The sequence below is a fragment of the Haliotis asinina genome, chromosome 7 (genome assembly GCF_037392515.1).
Source record: "Haliotis asinina isolate JCU_RB_2024 chromosome 7, JCU_Hal_asi_v2, whole genome shotgun sequence".
NCBI lineage: Eukaryota > Metazoa > Mollusca > Gastropoda > Lepetellida > Haliotidae > Haliotis > Haliotis asinina.
In genome coordinates, this window is record NC_090286.1 from 416,004 (window position 1) to 441,626 (window position 25,623).

Consider the following 25,623-nt stretch of genomic DNA (forward strand, 5'->3'; position numbering starts at 1 on the left):
CTCATATATTTCTTAGTTTTCCTGGTCTACACACAAAACTAGTTCACAAGTTCCTGGAAGAACTTGTTGGCTTCTCGTACAACTCTTAATGCTATCAGTTCATCTGAGCAATTCTCTCAGAATACCAAGAAACCCTCTCAAGTCAATAGTGAGGCCCACAATCACACACCACTCACTGGACAACTAACAAAATAGAACTCCTGACAATTTTGGCTTCCTCACCCACCCCCAACCCCCTCCTCTCAATAATGTTCTACGTCAAACAAAAATGACTCATACCCCATTTGAATAGTAAGCTACTTTCATTAGTCCCTTTCCGGAACAGTAATTTGTACCAACAAATTCTGCCAGTACAAAATGACTTCGTTAATTAGTTTCAAGCCATCCATCAACTAAATATTGACACATCTCACTAATATCTAACCAATATTTCAGATTGGTAGGTGCCAGGCCATATTACTGAAAAAAGCTTCTAAAATTAAAAACATGTCCATTTAGTCAAGAAAAATTAGTCTGTTTTCACCACAAACCAACAATGTTATGTCAACAACACTGTGACATGTAAACAACAGAATGATGTCAGAGCTTGACATCATAGTAAGTCAATATGACGTTTGGTCGGACCTGGGTTGAGTCAATAAGCCTTTCTGTCAACGGTCACATGACCGCCTCTAGACTAATCAGGTAGAAGGAAAAATATGCTTACATAACAAACAACATCAGTCAGTCCCACACAAAAGCAGTCACTGACATTTAATAATAATAGTGATTTATAAAGTGCCTGTTCCAACCAGTCTAAGTAAACTTAGTCTCAGTGTATTTCGTTACACTCCACCACTGAGTCTAACAAAACCTAGAAGGTCACGTCAGGTAATCTTTGAGCTACTTATAACCGTCCAATCAAATGTGAGATGGTTAAATAGATTTAACCAATCAAACAACGGCTACTATTTAGGGATCGGAAGGACTTTCAAAATATTCAGGTTACGGACACATATCTCTCCACAAACAAAAATTTGTATATAATTATTTGACCAGCTGTATATATGCGTTGGGGATTCCGTTGTGGATTCTGTTGACATGGTTACCACCAGCTAATATTTCAACAAGATGACATCCTTGAATATTGCCAAAAACACTATTTTCAGGGACTGTTTACTCACCGTTGTCATGGTTGTAACGTGCACCATGTGCATCACCCGGAAGGGATCGTACACTAAATAGCATTCGGAATGGTTGGGTACGAACCTTTTCGAGATAAAAAGTTCAAAAGGTATGTGTGAATGTCCACTTTCGCGATTTGGTAAGCTGTGTTCTGATTGGTCAATCTCAAAGGTTACCTGACGCGACCTCTCATAAGGTTTCGTTAGACTCGGTGGTGGAGTGTAACGAAAAGCACTGAGGATAAGTTTACTTAGACTGCTGTTCCAACGCACTTGTGCATGTTTAAACTTAAGAGCGAACACATCAAGTTACGTTGGGTGAGTGGGACAAGCAGCTGACATTGAGTGCTGGCGATTAAGAATCTGACTCTGAGGGTGAGTGTTCGAATTCCGGGTGGTACTCAACCCTACAAATGTACTAGAATCTGTACTTTACTAAGAGAGTTAATCACAAACATAACATGTTACATTTGACCACTTTCAAAGTGGTATTGCATAATCATATTATATTATTACCCTGACTGTCCCAAGCTGCAAGTGAGGCACTCAAGGTTAACAATCATATGACTTATTCCACTAGGAACCCTTTTACTGCTGGGTGAACAGAGACAATTCATGAAAATATTAATCTCACAATCAGTGTTCAACTGTTTCTAGAAACATTTTTGATGAAAGTCAGAGGAAAATCTATATCGTTTGCCTCGTACTTGAAGAAAGACAGGCAAAAAAACCTTAAGCATCTAGAAGAGAGTATCACCATCATAGAGGACGAAATACGACACGACTTTCAAAATGCCAGTGAACTGACTTTTGCTAAACTAACCTAGACTAAAATAGAATTTGAAAAATTAAAAGAAGCAGAAATAAGAGGAATTCAAGTACGAAACAGAATTCAGTGGTACGAAGAAGGCAAGAAACCGACAAATTACTTCTGCCACTTGGAAAACAGAAACTATACTAATAAACTTATTAACACAATCTTAACCGATCAAGACGTAGAAATAACTGACGGAACAGAAATTATTCTACGAAAACCTATATAAAACAGCAGGTGAAGTTAGCCAAGAAAGCAAAAGGTTATTTCACCATCTTGTTACGCCATTCTTAGATAAAGATTTCTCCAAAGAATTAGATGCAGACATAACCATAAATGAAATTGCTATTGCCATAAAATCAATGAAAAATAATAAGAGTCCCGGTCTAGACGGTTTTCCTATAGAATTTTTCAAATTTTTTTGGAAAGATCTCAAAACATGGATTCATTGGAATATTAAAGTAACTTTCGATAACGAGTTTCTCAGTACAACAATGAATAGAGGAGTAATTACCTGCAACCCTAAATCAGACAAAGATCGAAGATTTCTTAAAAACTGGTGACCTATTTCTCTTTAAAATGCTCTATATAAAATCCTCAGTACTTGCATCACAAACAGACTAAAGAAATCATTAAATATTCTTATTAATGAAAATCAAACAGGTTTTATTCCAGGTCGATGTACATCAGATAACACAAGACTTTTCTACAATATTATGTTTGAAACTAAGAGATTAAACAAAAAGGCTTTATTAATATTGACTGATTTTGAAAAAGCATTTGACACGGTTTCCAAAGAGTTTATTATGATGGTTCTGAATAAATTTGGCTTTGGGAAAAAAATACAGAAATGGGTTAGTATTCTAATGGCTAATGCATCTCCTTGTATTCTGCAAAATGGACATTTATCAACTTTCTTCCAAAATGAAAGAGGTTGCAGACAAGGAGACCCAATTTCACCTTACTTGTTTTTGTTTGTTGCCGAAATACTCAGGATTATGATTCGAGATAACGGTGAAATAAAAGAAGTCACTTTAAACGATATCGAATACATAATTGGTCAATATGCTGATGATACGGAATTATTTTTAGATGGATCAGAGAATTCTCTTTGGGAAGCAATTAATACTCTATCAAGCTTTTATAGAATGTCTGGTCTGAAAATAAACGTCGATAAAACCAAAGCAGTTTGGCTTGGATCACTTGCTGGAAGTAGGATAAAATTAAACCTTGACCTTAATCTAGATTGGCATGTAGGAAACTTTGATGTGTTGGGAATAACACTGAATGCTTCTTTGCAAAACCTGTGGGTTATCAACACCAGAAAGAGACTAGACAATATCAAAAGAATTCTCTCAAAATGGCGCAAACGCAATCTGACTTTGATTGGTAAAATCACTGTAATCAATACACTGGCATTATCAACCATCGTACACATATTCACCTCCCTTCCAAACCCCCCACCCGACTTTATCGCAGAATTGAGCACTCTCTTTTTCAGGTTTGTATGGAATAACAAAAAAGACAAAATAAAACTAACTAATCTCATGCGAAAATATGAAGAAGGTGGTCTGAGAATGACTGATATTGAAACATTTATTGAATCACTAAAAATTTTGTGTCTAAAAAGATACATTTCAAAACAGAAACCGTACGAGCTCTGCGGTTTTAGGCTACACCATATCTTCCATTTCGGTGCAGATATCCCGTTTTACTTAAAAGCTAAAAATCCCTTTTGGAATGATGTCCTAAAGGCATGATATGTAAAAACCCATTCGGTTAACAATGACGACATTAACGACATCCTAATGGTTAAATCATTTTCACGACACAAACTTCATCATTAAAAAGTGGTTTCACAAAGGTATGTTTTACGTAAAAGACCTCTATGATGAAAATGGATTAATTCCATTCACAAACCTAAGAACATTTTTCAATATACGGGGCACCATACTTGACTACAATCGCTTATTACTTAACATCCCAAAGGTGTGAAGAACTAAACTACAAAACTTTAAAATCAAGTTTTCTTACATTAAACCTGTATGCCCCTGGATTGATATTAACAATCCTGGTAAAGGATCTAGACTCTTCTATTATAAACTCATCTCAGCCACCAGTTTTCCTGAAGTTTGTAATAAATGGGAAAGAGAACTTGACATTTTTATAGATTGGAAGTGCATTTTTTCACAATATAGAAAAGCCATAACTGACACAAAACTCTTAGAGTTCCAATACAAGTTCTTGCATAAAAGAATATACACCAAAAAGGAACTACTAAAACTGAAATTGGTCGACTCCGATTTATGCTCTTTCTGTGGGTTAGAAGGCGAACATAAAGTCAAATCCTTTTGGGAAAGCTTTAATAACTATGTTAATTTAATATTTGGAAAACATATTGAAATAACAAACCATGAAATTCTACTTCCGTCATGTGCTGATAGTTTATTAACTCATATGATCATTCTAACTAAAAGACATATATATGTTATGAATATCAAAAGACATAAACCATGTATTAATTCATTTAAAGCCACCTTCAAAGAGGTCTTTACAGTAGAAAAATACATTGCTATTAAAAATGATAGAATCAGTCTTTTCAACACAAAATGGAATGTGTTACAAAACATGCTTTAAATATTTAGAGCAAGTGTTAGCATCCATCTTTATCATCAATTGTATAGGTTTAGTTCAGTTTAGCTTATAAGCTGTCACTACCACTGTCGTTTGTCTCAGTACAGGTGCCGATTTATCAGCTAGAGCTGCTGCGTCTGGATTAATACGGTACTCTACTTTGAATGTATTTTTATTCTGTAACCCACTGAGTGTAATAAAGAATTGGAAAAAAAAAATGACAAATGAAACACACTGTCAGTTCAAACATGATGCCAAGTTTTCTTATATGATATTGTTTTCTTAACAACTCACGCTGATGTAATCCATTTGGTCAGAGACTTACATCAAGAGTATTGACAGTTGCTTGAATCACTGATTGAGACAATGATTGAATTAACTAATTTTTTTGTAATGTATGTTATTATTCTAACAGTAACTTTCGACAGTCTTGTTGTTCTTCGGGTGGTCATGCTACCTATATATTTTGAAAGATTTAATACAATGCTTTTCCATGGGTATCAGTTATTGTACTCTTTTACATATCACAACATGCACTTCATGAAGTAATGTGTTAATCAACAGATGAGACATATTCAACATACATGAAAAAGCAAAAAATATCTTTGAGATGGCCCCTTGTGCCTGTAGGCTGCACCTGGATGAGCAACCTTCCTGCCATCTATAGTGTGATCTATTGTTTTCATTTTTATAACTTCTTACGCATCCCACTGAATGTCCACTTAGGCACAAAGTGAGTATCCTATTTGCAGTTGTGTAAATTTCAGGATACAGAGTAACAGCCTACGAATCTTTTTGTTCCAATTTCCAACAGTACCTTAATTTTGAAGCATGCATAAGATGTTAGTTCCTGTGGTCAATAGAACACAATTTTCTCTTTCAAAAAGCAATGAAATAGGGACAGCTGAAGAAAGACATTTGTATATCCAGACAGATCTTTCACCTATGTGACAGCAATGGACACACAAAAATGGGGGTTTAAGGATGATTGACACTTTAACTTTTTGTGAAGCTTTCAAACTAGCTAATCTGAGATCTTACTGTAGAAAAACCACAGTTGAAAATCCCTGTAATATTCCTTTTGATGTCATTTTAAAGTCTGGTGCAAATATGGACCAAGTAACACACATCGATAACCCTTATTGGAGGGATGTTTTGAAAACTTGGAACAAGTATTGTAAAAAGAGTCACGTGAGTTCAGGTAATATTTACGAAATCCTAGCCCAACCACTATGGTTTAATCATAATTTCAAAAACCCAACACATTACAATAAACACTGGGCAAGTAACAGCATTCTTTCAATTAAAGAGCTACGTGACAATACCAGTTTTTTGTCATTTGACAGGCTGAGGGAATTGTATAACATTAAAGGTACACACCTGAACTATTTGCATGTCTTGAATATACTTCCTGATTCTTGGAAACATACTATTAAACACTCTAGGGATATCCCAGTTTTTGATTTACTCATTACAGAGTGTCACTGGAATTTATTGAAATCATGCAAAGGAGCTAGAATCTTTTATGACACCTTGATTTCCAATCTAGATTTACCTAAAATCTGTCTTAAATGGCAAAAGTCTTTTGGTAGTATTACTTTTGACTGGAATAAGATTTTTATCACTTGTAGAAATGGTTTGAAAGATGTTAAACTACTTCATTTTCAATACAAGTTTTTACACAGTATTATCTATAAAAAAAATGAACTATTTAAAATGAAACTTGTTGACAAATACTGTGTGCCGTTTTTGTAATGAGTTGAATGAGAATAATTGTCATGTGTACTGGGAATATAGAGTAACACAAACATTCTGGAATGAACTTGAAGCTTGGATGAATGGTCATACTGAGAACACACTTAAAATAACAAAATATCTCGTTTGATTTGGAACATTATACACAGACAGATTACTGTAAATCATGAAATTAATGCGTCATGAATTTAATGCGAGTGCAAAGGTCTTGTCTAAAATGCGTCATGAAATTAATGCGAGCTCAGGAAGCTGTGTTGATCAGAAAATGCGACACCCTGATTCTTTGTTGTTCATTTTCTTTTCATTTCTTATTACCACACACTAGTTACCTGAATTGAACTTGTTAAGCATTGAATGGAATGGAGCTGACGATGTTTTGATTACGCTGCTTAGTGACAAAATTTGCCGATGAATAATTTCAATAGGTATTAAGTAGTGTCAATGAAAGGAAGAGATTTCCGTTTATTCAAAAGTACACCCCCAGACTGAAATGCGTCATTTTAATAATGCGAAACATGTACAGACGCATTTTTCGCATTAATAAAATGTTCGCATTAATTTCATGATTTACAGTATTAAATCATATTATTCTTTCTGCCAAAAAGTTTATTCATTCATGTTGGATTAATCAATACACTCCCAAACTTCAAAAGTTCATGGTTATTTTGAGAGAAATTTTCAATGTAGAAATGTTCATAGCGATAAAACATGATAGTTTCCAAAGTCATTACAGAAAGTGGAGACCTATTTCCCAATTTAATTACGAAATTTGTCTCTATATTTCTTATGTGAAAAAGTGAATTTTTGTGTGCTTTGCAACCCTACCAACCAAACTGTAAAATGTGAACTGGTGTCTCAATGATGTACCCTTTGGAACAATAAAAATATCATTTACAAAAAAAAGTGCAACTTAAGATAAAAAACCTACTTGCACCAGAAAATTCCAGATGCACTGCTTTTATTGCAATGGGTAATGAAAGAATTATGCTTTTGAGTTTAAATGTTTTATTCAGAGTTTAGCTACTCAAACATCAATCATGCACCTGGTGCAAAATAGACTAATAACTAGCTTACACTCTGTAATATTGGGTTGCACCTGTGCAAGTAACATAGCACTAAATCGAGCACTGAGAACAGAGCTTCTCCATCGTATTATCTTCACAACATCTTTGACTGATAGAATGCCGGCATTCTGAGACTAAACCAATATCTGCATCGTGATTTGTAATTAGTGTTTACATTTTTTAGACAATCACTGAATCAAATGTGTCAGAATAAGCTGATAAGTAACTTTTAAGGATAGCTTGCCAACCTGACTGTGCACAGTGAGTTGTGACAAACTAATCAAAGATGAGTAGTATCCTTGTTGGGACACTTCAATTCCAAAGTGCACACACAATCACTACACACAAACAACTATACTAAAGCACTGTGATAGTTGAAAACTACATCCACAACCCTCATTTGGTGCAATGATACAATTCAAGTTCTCTGAACATACTGTTAATACAATGTTCTCATTCACAATTTGATAATTTGAGCTAAAAGTCACCACATTACCAGATATACATGCAGGGTTATAGGCTACTGGATTTTTATCATCTCACTATCATGAACATGAGATACCACCAAGATCAACGAGTGTGCATGGTAATGCAAATATCTGCACTATTACACATTGCTGGATCCAACATACCTTACAGAAATACCCGATATTCGACACATCAGATATTTGCAAACACAAAAGGAAGCCTAAAACAGCATCGAACTATCAATCACACCCAACGTCACTGCATTCTAACATTCAATACAATAAAACGCGATGCAAAGCGTCCGTTTCTATCGTTCGGAAATGATCAATCAACGGCCGCATATTAAGTCAGTGCAATAAATGCTTTGTTACATTCTGAAATACAATATACAACACGGTGGTGAAACTGAACTTGCAGAAAGTTATCCCTAGATTCCCTGTGCCGTGGATCTTACCCCTCTTCATCCACAAACTGCATATAATTCAAACAAATCCTCACAACAAACCTATAAACTATTTCTTCTAACGTTATGTGTGCGTCATTTCATTCCTGTAATGGTATTTGGAACATTTGATAAAATTTTCCAATGACGGTTGAGACGAGGAAATAACCGTTGGTTTTGCGCGATTCACAAACTTAGATCTAACTTACATCTCTCGGTGTTTTTTGTGTTCTTCGACTGGCTTTGCTTTCCAGACACAAAAAGTCAACCGGAGAGTCCCCGTTATGCTTGTACTCTCCAGGGTGATGTCGTGTTCGCACCATATTTCACAAAATTTTTGTTCAGCTCATTCACTGGACTCCATCTTGCAAAACCGCGTAACGCCCTGTCAATCGACAAAGCGCGAGGTCAAATAGTACACAAAAACGTGTCCTTGACAGTGAATACATTCCTTGTTCATGACATTTGCATAACTCTGTAGGTGTGGTGCTTGATAAATGTTGATGTTTGACTATTTTTCATTTTGTAGGACAGTTTGTTTTACGTACCATCTGCATGAGGGTGACGATTATGATGCTGCAAATAGTCTTAGGTGATGGCGGGAAGTCTGTTCGAAATATTTCAGCGGAAAAAATTCTGGGGGTTAAGCAACTAGAGCACTACAATTAAAATCAGTATATTTCACTGGTGGCATAACTGATATTGATAAAATTCCATGTCACCAATTTGCATAAGTAGGACAAATATATGCTACATTATGTTTCTTTGTCCATGCTTTGTCGATATAGCGGAAACAGGCATTGCGCATGAGTAGTGAAAACTTCCTGTGTTATGGGTGCAAGATTGTCAACAAAGGTCTTGAACTCTTTTATTTTCTTACGTTTGGGTGCTCTGTCGCTATTAGATGAATCCCACAAATGATGTCATACACTCAAATGTTGTCTTTATAGGATGGCTTATCGACATCCTTTGGCTGTTGCGGATTGTTTTTGGTTGTAGCCTACCACGGCACAGGATTTCGTAGTGCTCAGTGTACTGTACACATAAACAAACAAACAAACATAGTGTTTATGAACCACGGTGTTAACTAGAAATATTAACAGTGCACACTAATCACTACAGAATCTATTCGAGGTCGCCGGAATATACGGAAAAATTAAAGCATTTATTTTTTCTGGTCTGAGATATTAGGTTTAAAAGTTGATTATTCTGAACATAGTGGTTGTAGATTTAGTGAGTTTTACAAATCCATTGAGTCAAATAGATGTGTATGTTGGTGTTTGAGCGTTTGTATCTCCTGACACTTTCAAGCATGGTCTCTGGCAATCAGTTTACCCGAATCTTCTCTGACACTTCGAAGGGGCATTGATGCAGAGCAATTTCCGTGGACTGGTTTAAACTTTTGTCATTGTTTTTCTCCCGTGAGTACCAGGATCATATCCCAGAATTTGTGACTGGCTCATGATCTCTGCTGCGCAGTTTGTATGGGCAATTGAGAGTTTAATTATAGACAGATCAACTAAGGTGGTCAGTTTTACTTCATTACAAGTGTATTATGAAAACAAATGAAACACTTTGAAGGTTAATCATCTGTCAGTGGTAGAAATGGTCGAAAACTATTAGGACGGAAAAATAACGAAGCCAGTGTACGTCTCTATATTTGGTCTCATAACCCTAATTAGTTTTTTGTCATATTTGTAAGATTTTGAAAGTCAATGGAAGAACACACGAACTGCTTATACTTATAGTAAATTTCTAACATGACTGTAACATTTAAACATTGTATAGACTGCCAATGTGGATCCTATTTCACACACATACTCGATCTAGTGTGTGTTTTCTGTCATATAGATTCTGCAGAATGCTACAATAAATGAATTAAAACAAAATGCAAATAATAAATGTAAAACAGACTAATCTTATGGCAACAATGTCAGGCTACTACCTTGTTCAGGAATGTATCCATCAGTATCCACAAAGAAGAACAATATACTATTCATCTGCAGCTGGTTGATAATCCTGCTCCGTGTTATGTGTCTTACAATAGTCTAATTTGCGAAAAAGTGGTGAAAACCTGATAAACCTCTCATTGGTCACCCAAGATAGCACACCTGGCAACTAATTGTATGATGTCCACCATTCTAAGTAGTTTAGTTAACCAATAATGATCAATCAATTAACGCAATGGAGGTTAATTCTTTGAAGGGAGGATGTTGTTTTTACACTCGCACTTTACGACAGGGTGTAGTCAGTATAGATTAGTACATCTACACACACTGCCTTTTGACAAAGCCGCTGTCAATATATGATCGATCAGTGTGTTATCAGTTAACCCTTTGATCGATGTTTGTTTTTGTAAGTCAGCTGATAAACCCTCTTGCATCACTTACATGCACATATTACATAACGTACAATACATCTGCCGCTACAGACCTTAATTTATGATGTTGAGTATTTACTCCAGACAGGAGAAATGCCAAATGGGAACCTTTGTTGAGTAACCGAAGTGGTGTTACTGCTAATTATACCTGTTATAAATTCATTAACTGACCATCAAGTGAATGATGACAAATAACACGTGTAGGTTTACACCATCAAACGCGAGTTACAGCAAGGAAGATGTAATCTCTGTGTCGCATGCAGCCTGAGAACACTTATGGGCCGAAAAAAGTATTTTGAGGATACCAACTGAACTTTGTTACATAAGAAATACATACAGGCATTTGCTGTGTACTTGGGTAAATAGGTGTAATCAGTTTTTTTACATAACATTTTCAGATTTCTCTACCAATGGCAAAGTCTTTGTTTTTAGTTTATGAATTCAAGTAAATCAACTGTGTGTTTTTATTATCATAAATAATAAACCAGGGTAGCTACCAAAATTTACGTATGATATTTGCTATCACAGCTGGGTCAACACTCAAAACTATCTAAATATAAAGCTTTGCAATCTTTCAGACCGAAACAAATGGCTTGCTACATGCCTGTAGACATCATATTTTCGCATAACATGATTAAATATCGAGGTACAAAACACGGAAATAGGATCAAATGGGATCAGTCAGTATACCATCCCAGCATCCGAAAAAAACTACACTGCTGGGATATTTTGTTATTATCAAACAAGGACTACCATGGATATTTTTAAATAATGGCATATGATGGGCATCCGGCCTCCTGACTGTTTAGGTGAAGAAATTCTGCTAATGTAGACTGGAGCCCAGTCCCTTTGTTCGTCACAGTCGAGTGAACGGGCGCTGACCAATTTGCAGTTTTGTTTCATAATTAGACCATTGACGAGAAACATTATTCGCTCCACATCAGTGCCCCTTTATCATGAAAAAATGTGATAGGGACAAATCTAGCGACAGCATGTTTTGTTTCTATTATATTTCAAGTGGGCTGTCATTAAGCATAGCTTACTGAAGATACCAATTCAGAGAAACCCACATACCTATCTGCCTGAAACCACCTGCTTGTGTTCCATGATCCAAACTAGTAACAATACCCTGTTGCAAAAATATTTGTAGGTACTATGATGACACCATGTACCTTGATCAAATTGTGTAACTGGCAATGATCAAAGTATGGTTAGATTTGATATTTTCAAGATTGTTATAAATGTATGGTGACTAAACAAAAGACCTGTCCAAAAAGTAGAGCTTTCAGTCTAATTAGATAGGATACTGGATGAATGTGAAAAAAAAGTTTTCAGTAACAGTATAAGGTAACACAGAGGTTATTTTGATGAGTAATCTCAGGTGATAATACAATAGATTATTGTTTATTGTTGAGTGATTGTTTTTTTCTGAGTTCGAGTTGCTAGGCCAAGTAGTCTGAGCACTGTACCAGAAAATCACAGATTTCTTTGGATCTTTAGCAGAGGTCATACTTTTCAAGATGATTTTTCCGCATGGCTTATAAATTTCTTGATTACTAGATACACAGCCTTTTCATGTGTATTGTTATGTTCTGACATGACCATGGTAACATAAGCTGAATACACCTTAAAGACCTGTTGTATATACATATTGACATATATACTGCCAGTCTGGGTTAGAATATTGGTCTTCAGTAGCCCATTCTTGTTGTCAGAAGTGACTAGCAGGATCGAGGGGACAGGCATGCTGATTTAGTTGACATGTCATTGGGTCCCATTTGTGCAGATCAAGGCTCAATCTTTTGATCAATGGATTGTCTGGTCCAGACTCAACTATTTACAGACCACTGCCATATAGCTGGAATATTGCTGAGTGCATTGTGAAGTTTAAGTCACTAACTCATAATGATATATTTTATAAAAACAGTATCAATTAGCATACACCATTACGTGTTGTATACATCAAAACACCATACTGAAAAAGTTGCACACACAATGATAACAAGTAACATATCTATGATTATGTTACTTAACCAGGACAAAAGCTACCAATACCCGAAAAACAAATTCCATAATCATGGTGACAACTGGCATGCACAACTCGCATGCAGCTGAACAAGTTGCATTACCACATAAGAAGTTGCAAACATTTTATAACAAGTCACAACTTACATCGCTGTGTATCAAGTTCCATACATTATAATGATAACAACAGGATTATTTCGAAAGTGATGACATAGTGTTTTGGTGTGTGTCGTCCATTTTTCTTTAAGTGCCATTTTAGAATTTGGCATGATGAGGATGAAGACTTACAAGGATATGCAACTTCTTTCTTGCACTGGATGCAACGTTTTGGCGTAGATTCTAACACTGTTGCTTGATAACAGTTTTAGTATCTACATTGAAACGTCGCATCCACTGCAAGAAAGATTTTGTATGTGCATAAAAGCCTTCATCCTGCATCTTCCTTTGTTTTCCTAGTTTAATATTTTATTTTTCAATTGCAGGAGGTTTTGCTGAATCTGTTGAAGTGTTTAGTAGTTTTCTATTCACTTTACTATGTTTTTGGCAGTATCTGCTTCGCAGTTTACAGGTAGGACACTATGAGGCAAAGAAATATTTAAAGTGTACTACAAATGAAAGGAATGGGAACACCGTAAACTTTGGTAGTCGTATATTAACTTAGATGTGGTGAGGTCATTCAATGTAAGTAAACTTAGGTAGTCGTATATTAACTTAGATGTGGTGAGGTCATTCAATGTAAGTAAACTTAGTCTCAGTGTATTTCATTACACTCCACCACTAAATCTAACAAAACCTAGTAGAAGGTTGCGTCAGGTAACCAATGCGACCAATGACCGTCAAATGCGAGACGGTTAAATAGATATAACCAATCATACAACTGCTACTATTTAGGGATCGGAGGGACTTTCAAAATATTCAGGTCACTGGCACAGATCTCTCTACAAACAAAAATCCACATATAACACAGTTATTTGACCTGCAGTATATACGCTTTGGGGTTTCTGTTGACATGGTTACCATAAGCTAATATTTCCACAAGATAACATCTTTGAATATTGCCAAAAACACTACTCACCATTGCCATGGTTGTACGTACGCCGTTTGCATCACCCGGAAGCGAGCGTACGCTAAATAGCATTCAGAATTGTTCATTAACAAACCTTTTCGAGATGAAAAGTTCAAAGTGCGAATGTCCACTTTCACGATTTGGTAAGCTGTGTTCTGATTGGTCAGTCTCAAAAGTTACGTGACGCGACATCCCATAAGGTTTTGTTAGACAGAGTAGTGGAGTGTAACAAAAAGTACTGAGGATAAGTTTACTTAGACTGGGAGGTCATTTATACTCCAAGTAAATGAAACTTAATGGGTTCTTTGAATGACATGTTTGAATTTGCGGTGAAGCAACTCATTTAATATTCATTGAGTTTGAGTGAAGTAAAACATTGTAAAAAAAATGTGAAAAATAGGGGTGGTGAAAGACACCAGGCTAATGTTTGATTCAAATACCCAAACACAACAGCCTAGTGCATGTGGAAGACAGATTTCCTGTGTGGCATGTTGACAGCACCAAAACATGTTCAGAGGTTACACAGATGTGGTAAAAAATCTGCACCATACAAGGTTTTCTTCACATAAACATCACTCACTCGCTGTGTTTTTTAAAGGAAGGACTAAATACATCATTTGTAATGATGACAAATCATTTTTCTGACTGTCATAAGTATTGCCCTAATGTTGTTTGTGTTATTTTTGTTTGCAATTACCTGTGTTGGGAATGTCCTCAGACTGGATACATTCAATGGCAAGATCCCTTTTGACTTCAATACCTGGATAGACCTAACCCAGTGCTGTAACAACTACACTTCACAACAGATGGGTAAGTGTTTAGCAACACACACACAACAGTTGAGTAATCATAGAACACCACACACACCAGTTGAGCAATCATAGAGCATCTCTCTCTCTCTCTCTCTCTCTCTCTCTCTCTCACACACACACACACACACACAACAGTTAAGTAATAGAGCACCACACACAAAAGTTGAGCAGTCATAGAGCATCTCTCTTTCTCAAACACGCAACAGTTGAGTAATCATAGAGCACCACACACAACAGTTGAGTAATCATAGAGCACCACACACAGCAGTTGAGTAATCATAGAGCACACACAACAGCTGAGTAATCATAGAGCATCACACACTCGCACTGTCTCTCTCACACACACCAGTTAAATAATTATAGTCTCTCACTCACACACACACACACACACAACAGTTGAGTAATCAGAGAGCACCACACACAACAGTTGAGTAGTCATAGAGCATCACTCGCTCTCGCACACGCACGCACACACACACACACGCACACACACACACACACAGCAGTTGAGTAATCATAGAGCACCACACAAAAGCTGAGTAGTCATAGATTATTATCACACATTCTCTCACAAACACACACACACACAACAGCTGAGTAATCCTAGAGCATCACACACTCGCTCTCTCTCACACCAGGTGAGTAATCATAAAGTCTCTCTCTCTCTCTCTCTCTCTCTCACACACACACAAGAGTTGAGTAATCATAAAGTCTCTCTCTCTCTCTCTCACACACACACACACACAAAGAGTTGAGTAATCATAGAGCATCACACACTCGCTCTTTCTCACACCAGTTGAGTAATCATAAAGCCACTCTCTCTCTCACACACACACAACAGTTAAGTAATAGAGCACCACACAAAACAGTTGAGTAGTCATAGAGCATCACTCACTCACACACACACACACACACACACACACACACACACAGAGCAGTTGAGTAATCATAGAGCACCACACAAGAGCTGAGTAGTCATAGATTATTATCACACACTCTCTCACAAACACACACACAAGAGTTGAGTAATCATTGAGCATCACACACTCACACTCTCACACCAGTTGAGTAATCATAAAGTCTCTCTCTCTCTCTCTCTCTCTCTCACTCACACACACACACACACACACACACACACACACACACCAGTTGAGTAAGCTCAGACCATCGCACACAACAGATTGGTAAGCATAGAGTATCACAGACAACAGGTGGTAAAACATAAGTCAATCAAGATGATAGTGAAAAAAATACTGATGACTAGTGCCAGCTTGGTAAGACAAAACATGTCACATAATGAACTTGGTTATTGTTTCACTGAATTCAGTATCCAATACTGGTATTTGTAACCCAGTATTCATGATAATTATTTGCCTTAAAATGGATTCTTGACAGCCTTTATGATCTTCAACCTTCACATGTCCTAATTGTGTGCGGTTGCTGGTTGTCATCACGACCATAGTGTTACCTCCTGCTCCATGGTTGGTGTTGTCTGGACCCAAACGTTCATAATTAATACACAGGTTAGGAAAAGATTTCAGGAAAATGAAGGTGTGCAACAGAGCTTTTGACTCCTTTGTTTGCCAGTAATTATCTTACATGTCTGTCCTGAAGTGAACCTGATTTCAATGGAGGTGACCTGCGCAGTGAGTGGCCTGGGATACAGTTGTGTCATCTGTCACTGGGTGTGGGACTACTCCATCACCATCATCCTCATCCACATCATCCTCTGCTGTGCAGGTGAGTCCTGGTTCAACTTAGGTCATACCAACTATGTTCAAGTAAGTCCTGGTTCAACTTAGGTCATACCAAGTATGTTCAAGTAGGTCCTGTCTCAACTTAGGTCATACCAACTATGTTCAAGTAGGTCCTGTCTCAACTTAGGTCATACCAAGTATGTTCAAGTAGGTCCTGTCTCAACTTAGGTCATACCATCAACTTAGGTCATACCAAGTATGTTCAAGTAGGTCCTGTCTCAACTTTGGTCATACCAACTATGCTCAAGTAGGTCCTGGTTCAACTTAGGTCATACCAACTATGTTCAAGTAGGTCCTGTCTCAACATAGGTCATACCAACTATGTTCAAGTAGGTCCTGTCTCAACTTAGGTCATACCAAGTATGTTCAAGTAGGTCCTGTCTCAACTTAGGTCATACCAACTATGTTCAAGTAGGTCCTGTCTCAACTTAGGTCATACCAAGTATGTTCAAGTAGGTCCTGTCTCAACTTAGGTCATACCAACTATGTTCAAGTGAGTCCTGTCTCAACTTAGGTCATACCAGGTATGTTCAGGTGGGTTTTGACGTATATTTAGGGTTGAGAGCAAACCAACTATGTTCAGGTGATGGGGAAGGAGTCTATTGTGTTAAATAGGTTTACCTACCTCTCTGTGCCAAAAGAACCAAATCTGGTTCTAGAAGGCTTCCTGCATGTCATACTTTATAAACTTTCCCTTCTCAAAACATGTCGAAAATCAAGTCTGTCTGGTGATTTTTTTGTAGAAGGGAGGTAACTCTGATCTGCACTTCCAAGGCAGACGAACCATACTGGAAGAGTGTCTCGTATATTTTCTGCCTATGACAGTTATTCACAAGAAATCACAACACAATAGGCACTACAAACACGTAATAATATGCCTGAATCGTTTCAGTGATGCTGAATTTCCCGCTCAGCTGGTCTTGGTGGATATGTTTAGGTGAGATTATTTCACATATATATGCCCTCTTCCAAGCTTCGAAATTGTTACCTCCTGAAGTAGTTCTTACAACTTAAAACTCCAGTTGTGTGGCTGTATCTGATCATCAGTTTCTTCTGAAACTTGGTATTGTGCTTCAAACAGTTTGTAAAATGCATGATTTTGCTTGGATATGAAATGATATAGAATTGCAAGCTTGAAATGAAAGAAATACTATTCTTGGTGCTTTAAATGACTGTTGTCAGGTTGTGGCTTGCTGATGCAGATAGGCCTGGGGGAACTGGTTGCATTGGTTAGACGGCGGAAGAAGCTGGCTCGGGTTGCATTGTCACCTGCACAGGAGGTGCCTACTAATTTCCTCTACAGAAGACTGTGATGCGGGCATCATCACCCTGCCTTCCGTTGAAGGTTCACCAAAATATGTGTTCACTGTATGTATTGCAGGTGTTTGATACTGTTCACCTTGTGATATGTATCGATGTGTGATACGCAGTGTTCCTTGTGTGATATATACTGGTGTGTCATACACAGTGTTCACTGTGTGATATATACTGGTATGTCACATACAGTGTTCACTGTGTGATATATACTGGTATGTCACATACAGTGTTCACTGTGTGATATATACTGGTATGTCACATACAGTGTTCACTGTGTGATATATACTGGATTGTCATATACAGTGTTCACTGTGTGATATATACTAGTATGTGTTGTACAGTGTCCACTGTGATATATATACAGATGTGTCATATACTGTGTTCACCAACTATATACACTGATATCTGATATACAGTTTTCACCATATGATATATACCAGTATGTCATATACAGTGTTCACCATATGATATACAGTAAAATACTTTTATAACGAACTACAGGGGACTACTGAAATTAGTTCCGTTATATCCGTAGTTCGCTATTCACGAAAATCCATTGAAAGAACAGTAAAACACACTATGCAGTAACACACATTCGTACTCAGTTTATTCGTACATTCATTCATTCATATTACATTCTTTTCACTACAAAGTCTGTAATCTTACACAGGTCACTCGTCACTACGTACTCGTCATTGAACATATCATATTTTAAAAGTCTCACGAATATCAAAAGCTTCTGTCCACATTTCTGATGTGTAGGGGAGGCATATACACAGGCCTTTTTGAGGGGATGCACTTGTCGTTTTCTATTAAATCGCCAAAGACCGAGTTGCTGTGCTGGAAGTATACAACACTAGGTCGTCAGCGACGGACTTTACGGCCTCCGGCAATCTGACTGGTTAATAATGCAAACTACAACTAAACATGGGTGTAAAAACTGGAGTGTGTTTTGTACACAAAAGTGTTAGCCATTGACGTCTAACTTATTGGTCAGATTTCAAAGTGAGCATCACTAATTGACACTGATTGAATTTGCTGAATTGACTATTCACACCATTAATTAGTGTTAACTGGAACTGTCGAGGATTTCAAAGTGAGCATCATTAACTGGCAATGACAGTGATTGAGTTCGCTCAGTTCGTTATTCACACCATTAATTAGTGTTCCCTGGAACGCGCGGGGATTGCAAATCAGTTCGCTATAGCCGGTAAGTTCGTTATAGAGAATTCGTTATTTACGACTTTTTTATATGATAACATATAGTGGTTTATTCAGGACTTTTAAAACAGTTCACTATAGCCGTCCGTTCGTTATATCCGTGTTCGTTATTTAAGTATTCTACTGTATACTGGTATGTCATATACCATGTTCACCATATGATATATACCAGTATGTCATATACAGTGTCAGGAGTTCAAAACTGTTTTTAAAAGCCACTCGCCACAGGGAAGTGACTTTAAGAAAGTGACTCGTCCTGACTAATTTTCCATTTGTCCTGATTTTATTGACATAATCATGATGATGTAATTAAGAAAGAATACATCAACATGGTATTTGATATTGATGTTTACTGGACTATTGACTAAGAAGTGATATATAGCAAAGAAAAATGGCTCTACTATATTATCATTGTGAAATTTAGTAGCTACATTTTGAGCAGATATGAAATGCAATCCAAGTTAAGTTGCAATTTGAAACCACAAGCGGAAGTTTTCCAATAAATAAGATCCCATAATCTGATTGCCCCAAATGAAAACTGACTTGTTCTCGGGTCCGGCGACGGGACTTTTTGACCCCTGAGTGTTCACCTTATATACCAGTATGTGATATGATGTGTTCACTGTGAGATATGTACTGGTATGTAATATACAGTGTTCACCATGTGATATATACTTGTATGTCATGAATCATATTGTTGAACTGATGTTGAAGTGAAAAGTATCAGCCTAAGTGTCCTTAAGTCCTTCTTGTTAATGATGTGACTGTGTATATGGTAGAATAACAAAGAGTAACAGCTTATTCTGTACATGCTCTCACCAAATGAAGACTTGTGTAGGAAGTTTACCGGTTTCAAGCAAATGGTCAGTGACGGCTGCCTGACTGAATGCTGTATATCAAGATGCAAGCTGCATCCATCCAGTTTAACAAGAAGGTTTCAGTGTCTTTCCAACTATGTGCCTAGTAAAAATGTGTATATATATATATCTTTATTTTTATACAAATATTAAAATGATACTTCTCTGAAATATGTGCATATATTTCAGGAAAGTTCTCCAAATTGGAAGTTCTGTGTATAATAATCTGACCCAGGATATGATATCTGACCCATGATACAATATCTGACCCATGATATGGTATCTGATCCATGATATGATCGTTTTCAAGATATTTGTCTCCGAATATGATAATTGCCAAGGTATCTGACTATGATATATTCATTGTCAAGATATCATTCCCCCTATATGATCGTTTTCAAGGTATCTGCCCCATGAAAGGTATCTGATCTATGATATGTTCATTGTCAAGATATCATTCCCCCTATATGATCGTTTTCAAGGTATCTGCCCCATGAAAGGTATCTGACCTATGATATGTTCATTGTCAAGATATCATTCCCCCTATATGATCGTTTTCAAGGTATGTGACCCATGAAAGGTATCTGATCTATGATATGTTCATTGTCAAGATATCATTCCCCCTATATGATCGTTTTCAAGGTATCTGCCCCATGAAAGGTATCTGACCTATGATATGTTCATTGTCAAGATATCATTCCCCCTATATGATCGTTTTCAAGGTATGTGACCCATGAAAGGTATCTGACCTATGATATGTTCATTGTCAAGATATCATTCCCCCTATATGATCGTTTTCAAGGTATGTGCCCCATGAAAGATATCTGACCTATGATATGTTCATTGTCAAGATATCATTCCCCCTATATGATCGTTTTCAAGGTATGTGCCCCATGAAAGGTATCCAACCGATGATATCATCATGGTCAGTATATCAGTCCTCCGATATGATCGTTATCAGGGTATCAGACCTCTGAATTTACCATGAGACAGGTCTGTGATATGTATGATATTTCTGTCATTATTTGAGATTTTGCAGTCAACATATATTCTGCATTTGATAATTTGCTAAGTATTGTAACAGGCAGAATGAGTCCATGAAGAAGCGAGATGAAGATGACCAGGCATCTTGTACCTGGGCTTTTAGGTCGCATGGAGTCAAACACTTGTGTATAGCTTCCTGACGACAACAGTTGCCTGAATTACCCATGAAACTCTCTGAAGTCAAGATAGTCGTAAGTGCAATACATTAACATTAATTGCGACTATCTTAGCACTGAGAGAGCTTTGAAAATCTAGGCCCAGGACCTGATATTTGTTCCCCCCTCCTGCTGTTGCTGATGTCAAGCAATAGTCACTGTAACCAAACAATAAAATGAACTATGGACAATAACTGACCTTTGTGGCATTGCTTATCTCTAGGGGCTTCATCTGTGCTGGACAAAACACTGTACTTTGTCCTGATTGTCAGGGATGCTGACCATATGTGTTTATTGATTCTCTTTTTACTGCCCATATGTGCTGGCAGCAATTCCGTCCATGTAAATACAGATATTTATCTTTATTTTCTAAGTTACATATTTTTGTTATTCATAATACCATGATGCTGTACTTCTGGTTTCATTATTATGTTTCTAATACTTGTTAGAAAACTGACTACCATAAACTAGCTGTTTGTAAAACTGATTAGCAAGAATCAGTACATTTATTTTTTGTAGTGCTCAAGAGTACATATTGTTTGACTCAAAATTTGCCTTGGATCATAATAAAACACTCATGACCAAAAATGTGGAACAGTGAGCGGATCACATCTGTGACACATCAGTGAGCAGATCAGCATAGCACATGCATGCCATATCTGTGAGAGGACCAGTGGATCACATCCGTGCCACATCTGTGAGAGGACCAGTGGATCACATCCATGCCACATAGGTGCTACATAAGTGACCACATCAGTGGATCACATGGGTGTCACATCAGTGAGTGGATAACCTCCATGCCACATCAGTGGTTCACATAGGTGCTACATAAGTGACCACATCAGTGGATCACATGGGTGTCACATCAGTGAGTGGATCACATTGGTGCCACATCAGTGAGTAGATTCACAGGTCACATTGGTGCAACACCAGTGAACAGATCAGTGGAACTCATCGGTGCAACATCAGTGAGCACATCAGTGGACCACATTGGTGCCACATCAGTGAGCATATCAGTGAATCACATTGGTGCAGCGTCAATGAGCAGATTAGTGGATCACATTAATGAGTGGATCACATTGATGCCACATCAGTGAGTAGATCCACAATGCAACATGTGTAAGCAGATTAGTGGATCACATCTTCCCTGTGCTTACAGGAGCGACAAATGCTTTTCATGTTGTCTTGCTATTTCAATGAAAATATTCCAATAGTCACTACTAATTGTCAAGGCATTACATTGTCAGAAAAAATCAGAATCATCAGCCCGGATTCAGGGTCCTTGTTGTTCGTGGTTCCAGGTTGAATGTTTTTACTCATGGGATATGCTGGTGTCTCAAAAGAGATATTTCCAGTTGGTAGATGTGTTTCAGCTGTTAAGATTACTATGTCCTATAGTTAAATGGTCACTTTGTTAGAAAATGAGTATCAACCTTATTGTCATAACACTGTTTAGAAGTTGTACTGTAATTTCTCTCACTTTGTTTACTCATCTATGTGGTTGTTAGCACCATATGTCTGTTACTTATTTTATTTCTGTTAAGTATTTATTCTTTATTAGAAATGTACACAATCCTGTTTTTGTCTACAAGTTATAAACAATTTTAATGCCATGTTGTGTTCTTTGTCTGTAAAGGATGGGTCTGGTTCACAAAAATAATGCCACAGTTTACATCAACCACTCATCATGAGGTTTACAAGAACTACATCATGAGGTTCACATGAACTACTCCATGAGGTTTACATGAACTACTCCATGAGGTTTATATAAAATACACCTCAGGGTTCACATGAACTACACCTCAAGGTCCACATGAACTACACCTCTAGGTTTACATGAACTACATCATGAGGTTTACTTGAACTACACCGAGAGGTGTACATGACCTACATCATGGGGTTTACATCAACTACATCATGAGGTTTTACATCAACTACATCATGAGGTTTACTTGAACTACACCGTGAGGTGTACATGACCTACATCATGGGGTTTACATCAACTACATCATGAGGTTTACTTGAACTACACCGTGAGGTGTACATGACCTACATCATGGGGTTTACATCAACTACATCATGAGGTTTACTTGAACTACACCGTGAGGTGTACATGACCTACATCATGGGGTTTACATCAACTACATCATGAATAGCACCACAAGCTTTACATGAACTATACCATGATGTTTACATGAATAGCACTGCAAGGTGTACATGAACTACATGATGAGGTTTACATGAACTTAACCATCACGTTCAATTCAAGTACATGATGAGGTTCACATAACCTACATCATGAGGTTTACATGAACCACATCATGACGTTTACATGAACTACACCTCAAGGTTTACATGAACTACATCATGAGGGTTACATGAACTACACCATGAGGTTTACTTGAACTACACCTCAAGGTTTACATGAACTACATCATGAGGTTTACATGAACTACACCTCAAGGTTTACATGAACTACATCATGAGGTTTACATGAGCTACATCATGAGGTTTACTTGAACTACACCATGAGGTTAACATGAACTACACCATGAGGTTTATATGAACTACACCTCAACGCTTACATGAACTACACCATGAGGTTTATATGAACTACATCATGAGGTTTATATGAACTACACCATGAGGTTTATATGAACTACACCTCAACGCTTACATGAACTACACCATGAGGTTTACATGAACTACATCATGAGGTTTATATGAACTACACCATGAGGTTTATATGAAATACACCTCAACGCTTACTTGAACTACACCATGAGGTTTACAAGAACTACATCATGAGGTTTACATGAACTACATCATGAGGTTTACTTGAACTACACCTCAACGCTTACATGAACTACACCATGAGGTTTACATGAACCACATCATGAGGTTTACATGAACTACACCATGAGGTTTATATGAAATACACCTCAACGCTTACTTGAACTACACCATGAGGTTTACAAGAACTACATCATGAGGTTTACATGAACTACATCATGAGGTTTACTTGAACTACACCATGAGGTTAACATGAACTACACCATGAGGTTTACATAAACTACACCATGAGGTTTATATCAACTACACCATGAGGTTTATATGAACTACACCTCAACGCTTACATGAACTACACCATGAGGTTTACATGAACTACATCATGAGGTTTACATGAACTACACCATGAGGTTTATATGAACTACACCTCAACGCTTACATGAACTACACCATGAGGTTTACATGAACTACATCATGAGGTTTACTTGAACTACACCGTGAGGTGTACATGACCTACATCATGGGGTTTACATCAACTACATCATGAGGTTTACTTGAACTACACCGTGAGGTGTACATGACCTACATCATGGGGTTTACATCAACTACATCATGAATAGCACCACAAGCTTTACATGAACTATACCATGATGTTTACATGAATAGCACTGCAAGGTGTACATGAACTACATGATGAGGTTTACATGAACTTAACCATCACGTTCAATTCAAGTACATGATGAGGTTCACATAACCTACATCATGAGGTTTACATGAACCACATCATGACGTTTACATGAACTACACCTCAAGGTTTACATCAACTACATCATGAGGGTTACATGAACTACACCATGAGGTTTACTTGAACTACACCTCAAGGTTTACATGAACTACATCATGAGGTTTACATGAACTACACCTCAAGGTCTACATGAACCACATCATGACGTTTACATGAACTACACCTCAAGGTGTACATGAACTACATCATGAGGTTTACATGAGCTACATCATGAGGTTTACTTGAACTACACCATGAGGTTTATATGAACTACACCATGAGGTTTATATGAACTACACCTCAACGCTTACATGAACTACACCATGAGGTTTACATGAACTACATCATGAGGTGTATATGAACTACACCATGAGGTTTACATGAAATACACCTCAACGCTTACATGATTTACACCATGAGGTTTACATGAACTACATCATGAGGTTTACATGAACTACACCATGAGGTTTATATGAACTACATCATGAGGTTTATGTGAACTACACCATGAGGTTTATATGAACTACACAAATAAAGGTTTATATGAACTACACCATGAGGTTTATATGAACTACACCATGAGGTTTATATGAACTACACCATGAGGTTTATATGAACTACACCATGAGGTTTATATGAACTACACCATGAGGTTTATATGAACTACATCATGAGGTTTATATGAACTACACCATGAGGTTTATATGAACTACACCTCAACGCTTACATGAACTACATCATGAGGTTTACATGGACTGCATCATGAGGTTTACATGAACTACACCATGAGGTTTATATGAACTACACCATGAGGTTTATATGAACTACACCATGAGGTTTATATGAACTACATCATGAGGTTTACATGAACTACATCATGAGGTTTACATGAACTACATCATGAGGTTTATATGAACTACACCATCAGGTTTATATGAACTACACCATGAGGTTTACATGAACTACATCATGAGGTTTACATGAACTACACCATGAGGTTTATATGAACTACACCATGAGGTTTATATGAACTACACCATGAGGTTTATATGAACTACACCATGAGGTTTATATG

General features: G+C 37.2%; 2 protein-coding genes across 2 annotated transcripts in view; one reads left to right on the plus strand and one right to left on the minus strand.

Moving 5' to 3' along the window:
• LOC137291763 (ATPase family AAA domain-containing protein 2-like) overlaps positions 1 to 8,944 on the minus strand; it is a 56,336-nt gene extending 47,392 nt beyond the window's left edge. The window contains exons 1-2 of the mRNA XM_067823280.1: positions 8,889 to 8,944; positions 8,550 to 8,725 (exon numbers count right to left, since the gene is read on the minus strand). Of these exons, the coding sequence (XP_067679381.1) occupies positions 8,550 to 8,663 (114 nt within the window). The 5' untranslated portion in view covers positions 8,664 to 8,725; positions 8,889 to 8,944. The remainder of the gene's footprint in view (positions 1 to 8,549; positions 8,726 to 8,888) is intronic.
• Positions 8,945 to 9,168: 224 nt separating this feature from the next.
• On the plus strand, positions 9,169 to 22,587 carry LOC137291630 (putative transmembrane protein 244). Its single transcript, XM_067823039.1, has 6 exons — positions 9,169 to 9,195; positions 13,228 to 13,313; positions 14,530 to 14,621; positions 16,238 to 16,363; positions 17,273 to 17,317; positions 17,563 to 22,587. The coding sequence occupies exons 1-6, from the start codon at positions 9,172 to 9,174 to the stop codon at positions 17,691 to 17,693; spliced, it is 504 nt and encodes a 167-aa protein (XP_067679140.1). The 5' UTR covers positions 9,169 to 9,171; the 3' UTR covers positions 17,694 to 22,587.
• Positions 22,588 to 25,623: the final 3,036 nt, after the last annotated feature.